The following is a 13,632-nucleotide window of genomic DNA, read 5'->3' on the forward strand; positions in this document are numbered from 1 at the left end:
ACAGAACCATGGACTCTCAGCAATAACCCACACCCAAGAGCCCTTCCTGCGTGCCAGAGGCTGTGTTCTCTCCACCTCACCATGATACAGCCACTCTCAGTTTCCCATTGTACAGGTGAGAAAACCAAGGCTCCATGGAGAAATTTTTATTTAACCCACACTCAATGAGTGTTTAATTTATTAATGAATAACAATCCTATAAGGTAGATACCATTACCCCACTTTACAGATGAGGAAACTAAGGCAGAAAGGAAAAATAACTTGCCTAAGCTCCTATCCCGAGTCAAGACTTAGACCCAGGTCTTCCTCAAGAGCCCAGGTTCCTCGCCACCGTGGTGTGCTGCTTCTTGGACGGGGCCAGTTAAGGCCAAGTAGTCACCAACCAGCAGAGGAGTTGAAAGGGGAAGCTTATGGGGCTGGGGTGGTACCTCTGCCTTCCCTCATCACTTACTATTGGTAATTCAAAGCAACACATGAAATCTTCCTCCCACAGCCCCAGGTACTATTCCCTACACTGCAGGAAAACAACCTGTGCGCATGGGTGGGTGTGTTTAGAAGTGGAGGGGTTAATAGGAGTGGAAACAGATCCAGAGCTAAAGTAGTGAGGGTGCCTGCCTGCACTCAGAGCAGAGGGTGGAAGGCTGCAGTCATCTTGCGATAGAAGGCAGGTGGGACTCTGGACCAGATTGAAGACTGGCGGAAACCAGAAAGAGGAGCCCAAAGCACCTCTCCCTGTCCATCACCATAAGGCATGCCCGCCAGCACCATGACAGCTAACCATTGCCATGGCAACACTGGGAAGTTACCACTCATTTTCTAGCTATTTCTGAACAACCCGCCACTTAATTAGCATTCCATCAAAAGTGGTTATAAATAAGACTACAAAACAGTCCCTAGGCTGCTACTTTCTGCACACTGCCTATGGGGTAGCCCCACTCCAGAAGAGCAGTCTCTGAGCTGTAACCCTGCCACTACCTCAATAAAGCAGGTTTCACCTGCCCTGCATCAACCCGACACCATCCTGGCAACATTCAAGGCTCAGAGAGGTTTGAGCCACATGGCAATGGCTGTGGATGGAAACGTAATGACAGGCACAAGAGAGGTGTTTATGAACAAGGGATTACTCACAGTGTGAGGAACCTCTTCAGCAGCTTCCCTAAGAAGGGTACTGACATTTGACATCTACAACTACTACAGTATTTAACCGGATGATTTGAACTCACCAAACTATTTGCTTTTGCTTCTAGATCATATGCAAATGATAAAAGATTCACTCCTGCGGGGGATTTACCAGTCTACAATAGAAGTGAAAAAAAATTGTCTTATGGATATGGGATCTTTAAGCCTTAACACAACATCTAGTAGGCAACAGATTAAACATGGATTTATAACCATAAAGTAATCATGTGAGGTCAGAAGCTCTTAAACAGGTGGCAACCTTTGCATTCTTATTTATACATATAAAGCCATATTTTTATTCAATCATATTATTCAACTATGAGAAGGAATGAAGTGCTGATAATGTTATAACATGGATGAACAGCAAAAACATGCTCAGTGAAAGAAGCCAGACACAAAGGTTACGTGTTATATAATCTTTTTTTTTTTAAATACCCAGACTAGGTAAATCCATCTAAAGAGACCACAGATGAGCTGGGCACGGAGGCTCACGCCTGTAATTCCAGCACTTTGGGAGTCCAAGGTGGGCGGATCACAAGGTCAAGGGATCGAGACTATCCTGGCCAACATGGTGAAACCCCGTCTCTACTAAAAATACAAAAAAAAGTTAGCTGGGTGTGGTGGCGGGTGCCTGTAGTCCCAGCTACTCGGGAGGCTGAGGCAGGAGAATCACTTGAACCCAGGAGGTGGAGGTTGCAATGAGCCAAGATTGCGCCACTGCACTCCAGCCTGGTGACAGAGCAAGACTCCGTCTCAAAAAAAAAAAAAAAAAAAGACCACAGATGGGTGGTTGCCAAGGGTTTGGGGAGGAGGAAATGGGGGCAACTGCTTTGGGGTTTGCTTTAGGGTGATGAAAATGTTTTGGAACTACAGAGGTAGCTGTGCAACACTGTGAATGTACTAAATGCCACCGAATTGCGCACTTTAAATGGTTAGTCTTATATTATGTGAATCTCATCTTAATAAAAATTCAAAAGCAAAACAGAAATACACATCTGACGCTTTAATTTCTCCTAAAGGATCAAGCAGGAACACATGCGTCATACCTGAGCCAAGTAGCTGTCATAATTCATTCTGTCTATTCCACAAGCAGCAAAATCCTGAAGGTTTTTTCTTCCTGCTGCACCCAACAGAAAGATATTGAGATTTACCTTCAGACTTTCCAATTCACTACTTATGCTTTCAGTATGCTGCGAAAAAAGGAAGTTACAAATCAGTCCCTTATTCTCCAAGAATGTCACAAACCAAATGCTTTAAAAGAGCAATAAAAGCTTGATGTGGTGGCTCATGCCTGCAATCCTAGCGCTTTGGGAGGCTGAAGTGGGAGGATCACTTGAGCTCAGGAGTTCAAAACCAGCCAGGGCAACATAAAGAGACCTTCTCTCCATTTTAAAAAAATTTTTAAACATAAATTTAAAAAATAAATAAAAAATAAAGAGCAATCAAACCACAAAACACAAAAAAAATGTGCAAGCACTTGACTGGCATCTCTTCCTGGTACTTCCCATCCTGTTCCTTTCCCATCCCTTTCTCTATGGGTCCCATGGCTTCTAAGCCTCCAGCTTTGACAAACAGAGAAGCTGAAAGGGACAGGGTAGGCTGGCATTCCAGGGAAGGGACCAGCACACACAATAGCTGGGAGTAGGAAGAAATGGGAGATATCATTTGGGGAACAGTGTTTAGTTACTTGGGCAAAGATTATGGAAATGTGGTCATTGATTCAGGGTTGTACTGATAGCAGTTTCCAGCAGCGTGGAGTGCCTGCATGTCCCAGGCAACCTCTCCAACTGCTACCCACCATAGCATATGGAGAAGTGACTCACAGCATGATGGGCATCTATTTAGGGTTTGGTTACAAAATTATGTCTGTTTAATGTATATGTGTGGACCATTTAGGGAAGATAATAAACATTTCATATACAGCTTTCAAATACAGCTTTTCACATTCAAGCCATCATGGCCTCATGGTAGCTCTAGCAGCAGTGGACAAGCTGTGGGGGCTTGGGAATAGCCTCTTCCCTTGGGATCCCTTTGTTTCTGCTCTCATTCTGGAAACCCAAAAGAGAGATGACGCTCTAGATTCTTTCTGATAGAAAGTCAGAAGAGGCCTCCAGGTACAGGGAGTGGGGTTGGTCTCGGCTAACGGCACCCTAGGCCTGGGCAGCTGAAACTCTTGCTCTTTCTTCAGGCCAGTGTGCTCTGGAATGGCCGTTCCTCCAAGTCTTAAGACTCAAGACTGGGGTGTGGGCTCTGGCAAAAGAAAAGAGGAGGTTCTGTCAGCTTCCATCCTTTGCTTTAGTTCACACTGGAGTCCTGGGGCCACCATGTGACTCGTAAGGAAGGAGGACGGTGTGGACCATGCTCCTCCACACTGAGTGCCCCATTTCAGGGACTGGCAGAAAGGGAGGCTGGTCTTGGAGTGAGAGCCTTCCTGAGGAACACATAGGGGCTGTTCCCACAAAAACGTCTAGACTCAGCAGAATGACATCTTTCCCTGTGAAGTGTCCACAGTGAGGCCCCTCTAGTTAATCCACTAGAAAAACTCAAACCACAAGAAAGACAACTGGTCAGGCAGTGAGAAAACGTTTTGGAACCAAACAGAGATGAAGGTTACACAGCCATATAAATATACCAAACGTCACTTTTAAATAGTTAATTTTATCTTATGCAAATTTCATCTCAATTTCCAGAAAAGAAAGAAAGACACCTAGATTTGGTGAAGGAATGTGTTATGTCGATTCCATGACGAATTCTAATTACCTCATTAATGTTGAGACGTTCACTGATATTGAAGCTGTTCTGCAGATGAAGAGTGCCATAAGTGCCTCTATTTTTTTTGCAGTCACTGTGGGAATGAACAGAGAAATCAGGACCTAGTAAAGCTGTTGCAGCTGCCTCTGTCCACAGCTGAAGATGAGGAGAAAGGCTCACTGTTTCTTCTTGTTTAATCTGTGAACACAGAAGTGGGGCTGGGTGTCCCCAGTGGCCACACAAACCACCCAGCACCCACCACTTCTGACTTCTTGCCTTGCTTTACTAACAGTCCTGTTCTTGGAAAAGATGCAAAAGGATTGATAAATATATCTTTCCATCTGTCTCCTACGTGCTCTAGTTCTGCTGTGGACCACAAGTTTACACACTGGGAAGAAATAAATTCTCATTAAAAAGAAAAACAATACTTGCTAGAAAGAGATACACTGCAGAGTAGATTATGAACTTCATTAAATGATTCTATGAAGCTCCTGCCAAGAAGATTTCTCCTCTGTATTTCCAGAGCCGAGCTGCACTGACTAAATATACCCTTAGATGTATTCCTCACGGTGAGGACAGAGATAGGGAGGAGACACAGATATCTCGATGGTCAGCACAGTTTGGCTGTAACCTAACTCAGCCCCCTGGGTGAAATGGCCTCACCTCACCATGCCTCAATCTTATCTCTAAAATAGGAAAAGTTGACTTTTTTAGACTTGACTGAGGTAAGAAGGGTAGGCCTCATTGGATGCGTATTCCTGCCACAAAAAAAGCGGCATCCAGGAATGTGGCATCTCTTCCTTGCCACAGCAGCCAGAGCCCTCTAGGCCTGAGGGATGTCTGGAAGAAGCAACTTTCCCACATCCCTAGGAGGTGTGATCCTTCCCTCCCGAGAACAAGCGGGTTGGTGTTGTTGGAACTTAGAGCCTGATGCATGAACAACCAGAGGTAAAACTGGAGGGCGCTGCAGAAGCCAGAATCGCAAGGAGCTAGCATGCCAGGCTGAGACACTTGGCTTTGTCCTCTCAGCCTAGGGGTGGTGAACGGGTTTAACTGTGCAGAGAAAAGCCAATGGATTGCTAATGTATGCCTAGAGCACGCTGTCCAGAAGGAGCCTGAGGCTCCCTGGGCTAAGCTCCCTGAGGCTCAGTTGACTATCAATGTCTACCCTGAGTATGGGGGATGGGCACTGGACACTTAGCTGCCTCTGCCAGAGGCAATGGAGAAACTTAGGTAGGAAGTGACACATGTGGTTGGGTCACATCACATCATGCTTGGAGGTTTGGAGGATGGAATGGGAACAAGGAGACCAGTTGGAAGGAGAAAGAGAGAGAGAGAGAAAAGAAGAAGGAGGAGGAGGAGGAGAAAAAGAAGAAGAAAAAGGAGGAGGAGGAGGAGAAGAAGAAGAGGAGGAGGAAGAGGAAGAAGAAGAAGAAGATTTAAGAAAGATTTAGAAGACGAAGCCTACAAATAGCATTTATAAGTTCATTCTGAGTGTTGTCTCAGGGCTCCAGAAGCTCAGTTTTCACTGCCATGGGCTGAATAACGGAAACGAGGACTTTTCTCTGTCCTTTAACTTTGTATTTGGCCCCAAAGTCGTAGTGGGATTTTTAAAAGCTCCCAAAGAGTAGCCTACTGCCCCTACCTCCCTGCCTTTGTCTGTGTCCCTCAGCCTAGGTACCTTTTTCCTTCTTGGCCCAGCCAATCCCCACTAACCTACTAAGATCACCTTAGGTGCCATTTCCCTCAGGAAGTCCTTCCTAATCCCTCCATTCCCACACTGCATAAGACACCCTCCTTGGGGCTTCTAGAGTAGCCTCAATACATTTCTATCAGCTGTAAGTATCACCGTATTCTAGAACACTTCTTTACAGATCTAACTCCCTACTAGGTTTTCCTTGACAGTAGGACCAGAGTCTAATTCAATTTTGTATAATATCTCAGGTATCCCGTTACCACAGGTGCTCATGTAATAATAAAAGCAGTTGTTAGTATGGTACTTAGCTCCCGTTACACCAGGTGCTCATACAATAATAAAAGTAGTTAGTATGGTACCTAGCTCACAGAGTGGTGTGGATATTAAAGAAGTTTATACATCCGAGGTGTTTCCATCAGTCTCGGCATACAGAAAGCACCATGCAGGTGCTAGCTCTTAGAATTTTGTTAAATTACCACTATTACCACTTAGCATAATATTTATTAGGTAATAGAAATAAACAGTAATGGCCGGGAGTGGGGCTCACGCCTGTAATCCCAACACTTTGGGAGGCCAAGGTGGGTGGATTACCTGAGGTCAAGAGTTCGAGACCAGCCTGACCAACATGGTGAAACCCCATCTCTACTAAAACTACAAAAATTAGCCAGGCGTGGTGACAGACACCTGTAATCCCAGCTACTCAGGAGGCTGAGGCAGGAGAATCGCTTGAACCTGGAAGGCAGAGGTTGCAGTGAGCCGAGATGGTGCCATTACACTCTAGCCTGGGTGACAGAGCGAGACTCTGTCTCAGAAAATAAATAAATACATAAATAAATAAATACTTAGCAATGACACAGCTATATTTGTTTTAAAATAAATTCTGTGGTTTGGCTAGAGGAACTAATGACCATTGATTAATTAAATGTGTGCATATTTCAAAATGTTTTTTAAAAAGTACAAAAAGAACCTTGCAATATCTAAAAGTATAACAAATTCACAAAATGCTTAAGAAGTCTCTTGAATATCAAATGATGGCTAATACTACTAAGCTATATAATAATGCTAGGCATAGGGTTAATACTTGCTTAAAATTGCATAAAGGAACTCTGAGAGAGTAATAAGAACACTAAGAATGGTGGTTCACGTGTAAGGCATGGAAGGGCTTCTGTGTCTATGACTTATAAAGTGTTCTCCTCTCAATGTGAATCCCTATCACCCTGTGTATTTTTAGTTTCATTCACTATGAACACACCATGTTAACACACACATCCTTTGGCCCTTTGGTCTCACCGTGGGAGAAATAAGTGTCACCAGTGTTTAAAAAGCATCCTGTGAATTGATTTCAAATACTCTTATAGAGAGTCCCTTCCCTATGGCTCATAGCAGAGAGCTGCCCATGGGTTCACACCTAAGATCAGACACCTAAGACTACCAGCCATCAGACTAGGAGCCTATTTCACCACTGGGCAAAAGCAGACACTACACAGTCAGCTAAGAGAAATGCATTTCAATGAAACATATATCTATATCTATATCTATATCTATATCTATATCTATATCTATATCTATATCTATAATCTATCTATCTATCTATTTATACACACATAACATCACCTGAGGTCAGGAGTTGTTACATATATATATATATAGTTTTTTTGTTTTCTTTTTTCCTGAGAGAAAGTCTCACTCTGTTGCCCAGGCTGGAGTGCAGCGGCACGATCTCGGCTCACCACAACCTGCGCCTCCCAGGTTCAAGCAATTCTCTTGTCTCAGCCTCCTGAGTAGCTCAGTCTACAGGCGCATGCCACCATGACTGGCTCATTTTTGTATTTCATTTTTAGTAGAGATGGGATTTCACCATATTGGTCAGTCTGGTCTCGAACTCCTGACCTCAGGTGATCCACCTGCCTCAGCCTCCCGAAGTGCTGGGATTACAGGCATGAGCCACTGTGGCCAGCCTAGATGAACAATATTAAGAACAGGTATCGTTTATCAAGTCCAAATGATGTGTCAAGCACCGTTCGAATCTCATGTATCTTCCTTAACCCTAAAACAACCTCAGGGTCAGATTCCTATGACCATGACCTCCATGGAACAGAGAAGATGTGGAATCGCCCAGGGCACAGAGCCTCCAGGAGGGGGCCGGGGTCAGAGCCCAGGAGGCCTGACAGCAGACAGCTCTCCAACTGCATTGCCTTCCTCCTATCAGGGATCCAAATCACTGAATCACCTGTTCACTATTCTTGTTGGATGGCTTTTACTTAGAGCAACGTGGTTCTTGAACAAGATCCCTCATGGGGTCCCATTAGTGCATCGTAGGGTTACCTTAACTAGTGAGTTCCAGAGATTATTGGAGAGCGAGACCTTGAAACATCACCATTCCAAGGTCTCAAAGGCTTTCAGTAGAAGGAATATATTTTTGATCTAATTTCTACTGTGTCTTTAAAATACTATAGGATAGCTTATCTCTGAAACAGGAAAGTCATATAATTAAGACTTAAAAACACTTCAAATGCAAAATTCACATTCCGGAAAAAGAACATTTTAAATAGCAAAATGTATAATGCAAATATTGATACCTGTAAACTTGTTCAAAAGTGAGCTTCATTTTTGATTTATTAAATAGCTTCCCAGAGAGATAGTATTCCCAGTCTTCATTTAGTAAGTAGGGTGTATCCAAAACCTAGAACACATTAGGAAGTATTTTCAAAAAAATCAGTTTTACACTAACATACATACTAATATAATAAAATTAATATTCTGTTGAATATTTTTTGAAATTTTTCATAACATTTTTCTGGTTGATTTCCAACTGATAACTAGAAAATAATAGTATAATTGGAATAAATCAATGTATTATATTTATTGACGGGCAGCATCAATCAAAATTATTAAAATTACTTTTTTTGAGAACTTTTTTTTTTTTTTTGAGACAGAGTCTCGCTCTGTTGCCCAGGCTGGAGCGCAGTAGCACTGTCTCGGCTCACTGCAACCTCTGCCTTCCGGGTTAAAATGATTCTCCCATCTCAGCCTCCCAAGTAGTTAGGACTACAGGCGCCACCACTGTCTGGTTAGTTTTGTATTTTTAGTAGAAACAGCATTTCTAGTAGAAACGGCATTTCACCGTGTTGGTCAGGCTGGTCTTGAATTCCTGACCTCAGGTGATCCACCCACCTCAGCATCCCAAAGTGCTGGGATTACAGGCGTGAGCCACCATGCCTGGCCGAGAACTCTTTAATCTTTCTCTTAATAAAACAAACATATTAGAAATAGAAGCAGAGTAGACCATTTGATCAGAATCGCTAATATACAGCCATGAAGTGGCGCACCCAGTGCTGCGCTATTTCTCTGGACAAAATGTATTAAAATTCACGCACTCGGCCGGGCATGGTGGCTCACGCCTGTAATCCCAGCACTTTGGGAGGCCAAGGTGGGCAGATCACTAGGTCAGGAGATCGAGACCATCCTGGCTAAAATGGTAAAACCCCGTCTCTGCTAAAAATACAAAAAATTAGCTGCGTGTGGTGGCGGGCACCTGTAGTTCCAGCTACTTGGGAGGCTGAGGCAGGAGAATGGCATGAAACCGGGAGGCAGAGCTGGCAGTGAGCCGAGATAGCACCACTGCACTCCAGCCTGGGAGACAGAGCAAGACTCCGTCTCAAAAAAAAAAAAAAATTTCACACACTCTCTGCCTCTGCGCCATACATATTTAAGATGGGCAAATCAATGCATGACTGTGTATGTGCTTGAGAAGTAGAAATGGTTTTGAAATATCCCATACTTAAGAAAAAAGAAAAAATTCACACACTCTCTGCCTCTGCACCATACATATTTAAGATGGGCAAATCAATGCATGACTGTGTATGTGCTTGAGAAGTGGAAATGGTTTTGAAATATCCCGTACTTAAGAAAAATTATCTTTGAATGATTCGACACTCTACAGGAGATAATGATGCCTGGCTTGATGTCTTTCTTTTATCAAAAGGCCAAATGGAGATTATTTGACCTGCTGGTGATCTCAACTTAATCTCCCTTGACCAGTGAAATAATTAAAATACTGTGACAACAGTATTCTCCTGATTTCCTAACAGATCTTAGGCGGAAAAATGTATATACAATGAAAGAGTGAAATAGAAATATATTTTAAAAACCAGAATCTGGCAAAGAAAAAAAAAAAAAAAAAAAAAAAAAAAAAAAAAAAACCAGAAAAGCCACTATTAGAAGCCAGACACTTAGAACAAAACTTCCTCATTAATGAAGAAAGCAAAACTGCCAACTGGCCCCCTGGAGTCTGTGGGAGTTGGACTGAGAGGGAGAAAGCAAAGCTTGAATTCATTTCCTGGTGGCACCACTAGACGTCTGCCAGGTCAGCCCTCTGCCACGAGTCATCCACTTATCAGTCTCTTTCCCTTCAAATTTAGGGCTCATCTGTGTGGACACCGCTGTCATCTGGGAATCTCCCAGGGTGTGTGGGAGGAACCCGGGAACTGATCTTCTGATGTTCCCAGCCACATTTGGAAACTACTGCTGAGGAAAATTCTTCTCTCCCCAAATGCTGCAATCCACACTGAGCGGCAGCACTTTAACTCCTGGCCCTGATTTCGCTCATGATCAGAAAATAAGGACACTCTCAGATTTTTTTTTCTCTTACAAATAGAAAGGATCTATTGAATGTATTGAATATTTAAAAATTTATTGAATTTAATAATTTCAAGAAATTTACTGAATTTAAACCAAATTGCTTATATGTTTGCACTGCTCTCAAAGTAACGCACAATATATGAAGAAATCCAAGTTTCTGTTCAAGTCCTTTCATAATGGGTAGAAAATCATATTTACCCGGAATAATTCCTTGCTCGTGTAAGGTTCACAGATCAATTTTTCCACATTTGCACCAAAGACAAAGGTAAGAACCACAATGATCATCAATATCCAGCAAAAGAGGAAACTTAATCCAACTCCACTGGAAAAAAATATAAAGTGAGTAATTCAACAAAGAATGATTCAATATTACCTGTTGATACTAAATCTACCTATACTCTATAAAATAGACCTGGGGTCTTCAGTGTTATTCAGGTGAAACAGATCAGACCACCTAGGAGTGACACAGGGCTTGGGGACCTGGGGAGGGGCAGCTCCAGGACAGGCGAGGGTGCCCTGGATAGGCCTGGGGACCTGGGGAGGGGCAGCTCCAGGGCAGGCAGGGGTGTATGGTATAGGGGCCTGGGGACACACGAGGGGTGGCCAATAAGGGGCTGAAAGCACAAAAGGAGCACAACCTGACTTCTCTCTGATCAAGAGCACTCTTGGCACAGTGTAAAGGATGGACTGGACAGGTGCCAACGTGGATGGGACATCATTGCAGAGGCTGTTATTATGGCCCATGAGGGTGGCCTAAGGGGGCAGGATTGGTGGAGAGTTGGTGGATGACGGAGACGTAATATAGGACACACAGGAGGCATAATATAGGAGGCAGCAGGACTCAGAAAGCGCTGGACACGAGAGGTAGAGGCAAGGAAGGGCTCCAAGGGCAGTGCCAGGGAGCACTGATGCTCTGGAAGGAGAGAAGATGGGCTGAATGTTGGTCTTGTTGCCAGAGAGACATTGAGTGGGAAGACTGTAGGAGTCAGTATGTTTGGAGCTCAGATATCTGGGTTTCGGATGTACGTTAGGGAGCCAGCAGCTTAGCCATGGTCATTTATCCCCAGGGCTGGCTTGGAGAGAGAAGCAGCCTAGGGCTAGGTCTGGAAGACTTCAACATTTACAAAGACGGGTGGTGGAAGGAGGGCCAGCAAACCAGACCAAGATGATGAGGCAGAGAAGTAGGAAAGTAACTATGTGGGTGTGATGCCACCTAGGGGACAAAAGGAGTGTTTGCAGGAGGAAGGAATGATAGGCTGTCACCGACCAATGTGCTGTTTGCATTGCACAGAGAGGTCACTGCCAACTTGAAACAAGTGCAGTGATGGGGGAGGAAACCAAATTGGAGTGGACTGGGGAGTCAGCAGGAGAGGAGGGCACAGGCAGCAAGCACAGACCACTCCTCTGAGAGCCTGTGTGGGGGAAGGAGAGCTATAGGGAAGAGGCAGTGTGGGTAAAGGGTTTCTGCTTTTATTTCTGAAGAAGGGAGAGAACAGAGCCTGGTTAAGTGTTGAGTGAAAGTCAAGGAGACAGGAAGAGAATAAAGACATGGAAAAGAAAGGGGATGATCCATTTTATCAGGATCAAGGAAAGGAATGGGATCGAGAATATAGCTGGCGGGATCAGCTTGAGAGGGGAGGAATCCCTCTGCTTCTGGCACTGCAGAGAAGGGACAGATGTGTTTGAGAGCAGGTGTGTTTGGAAGTTTGATGATGGGAAGTTGCATGATGGCTTCTATTTTCTCTGAGACGAAGGAGGTAAAGCCATCTGCGGAGAGAGGGGTGAAGTAGAGGAAGATGGATGTATCAGAGTGAAAAGACTGTCGCAGGAAACTGTGGGGGGTGTCGAAAAGGAAGAAAAAGAGAAAGGGAAGGAAGAAAACAAAAGAAATAAAAGATTTGTCAGACTATGGCAGGTCCATTTGCGACAGGAGATCGTAAGTTTGTAGGGATACCCAATGTACCCGGTGCGTAGCTCTTCTCTAGCAGTGCTTAGCTATCTAGGTGTAGACATAGAGAGAGAACAAACTCTTAAATCGATCTACGTGCAGTTGCCAAATCAAATATCATACACTAGGAAGGAGCCTCAGAAGGGTGTGGGCTGATGCTCGCAATCACCACAGCATCCCCTCCTAAGGGCACAATTCTCCCCTTTAGCTGCAGCTGCCAAAGCCATAATTACAATATTTGTGTATCTTCACTAAAATAAATAGCAATTAATGTTCACTGGAAAGGCCTAGGTCAGCCTGACCTACAAGGCTTCTGAGTCTGGGAGAGCACAAAGAAGTGAGTGAGGGCCACGCCAGGATCCCTGTCTGAGCATGTGTGTCTGTGTGTTGCAGTTAAACAACTCATAAAAACCAAGACAGCTGTCTAAAAAGAGCACCATGACTTTTACTCTAAATCGCATACAGTCACTATCTCCAGCCTTTATTTTCTAAATACGCACATTCCTAGATCAGGGGTAGGTGAACCACTGCCCATGGTCTGTTTTTCTAAGGTTAGTGAGATAATGGCTAATGTGTACTGAAAATATTGAAAACGAGGAAGAGGAGGAGGAGAATAAGAGTAAGATGAAAGAGCAAAAGAAGGTGAAAAGGACAAGAACATGCGACAAAGACTGTGTGTGGCCAGCAGAACCTAAAATATTTATTACTCGGCCCTTTTTGGGAAAAGCTTGCTGACTAACCCCTGATTTGCACAGTTAGGATAATACATGCATCATTTTCTGACCCCCTTTCAAATGCATTGTCTTAGAAACTTTTGTCAACAAATCAGGACAGTCACCTAGTTATCACTTCAGGGGCCAAGTGATCTTCCACGCATGGATATGTCATAACTCACTTGGCCACTCTCCTACAGCTACATGTAGGCTGTTTCCAGTGCTTCACTATCATAACTAATACTGCACAAACACCTCCCTCTTCATGATGCTTTCTTTATAGTTTGGCCTACTTCCTTCACCTAGATTCCCCAAAATGGAAATTATTGGGCAAAAAGCATCATGGTCTTTTTACAGCCCTTGCCATATAGCCTGACAAACTGCTTTCCGTAACCTCAGAAACTGCCACCAGCCATAGGAATGTGCCCAGTTTGTGATACCTGTGGCTGCTCTTGGCATTGTTGTCAATACCTAAAATGGGAAGTTTTATGATGGGCTTCAAATCAAGAGATGCTTATGCCTCTGTTGGATCTCCTTATCTCTGGAGAGGCCTCCTACACCCCCATGCAACGGATAATACATTCACTACTGCATCCTATTCAGCTGCTAAAATGCTCCTGGGGCCAGGGGTAGCGGCTCACACCTGTAATCCCAACACATTGGGAGGCTGAGGCCAGAGGATCTCTTGAGACCAGGAATTCAAG

The 13,632-nt window shown here is 44.0% G+C and overlaps 1 protein-coding gene across 2 annotated transcripts in view; it reads right to left on the reverse strand.

Moving 5' to 3' along the window:
- The window catches only part of PROM1 (prominin 1), a 152,420-nt gene that overhangs the window by 21,799 nt on the left and 116,989 nt on the right, over positions 1-13,632 (reverse strand). For both annotated transcript variants that reach the window (XM_063619404.1, XM_063619405.1), the window contains 5 exons: positions 10,466-10,589; positions 8,206-8,309; positions 3,940-4,024; positions 2,226-2,369; positions 1,224-1,295 (listed from right to left, as the gene is read on the reverse strand). In XM_063619404.1, the coding sequence (XP_063475474.1) occupies positions 1,224-1,295; positions 2,226-2,369; positions 3,940-4,024; positions 8,206-8,309; positions 10,466-10,589 (529 nt within the window). The remainder of the gene's footprint in view (positions 1-1,223; positions 1,296-2,225; positions 2,370-3,939; positions 4,025-8,205; positions 8,310-10,465; positions 10,590-13,632) is intronic.

This window comes from Symphalangus syndactylus, chromosome 16, assembly GCF_028878055.3.
Source record: "Symphalangus syndactylus isolate Jambi chromosome 16, NHGRI_mSymSyn1-v2.1_pri, whole genome shotgun sequence".
In the NCBI taxonomy this organism is placed as follows: domain Eukaryota; kingdom Metazoa; phylum Chordata; class Mammalia; order Primates; family Hylobatidae; genus Symphalangus; species Symphalangus syndactylus.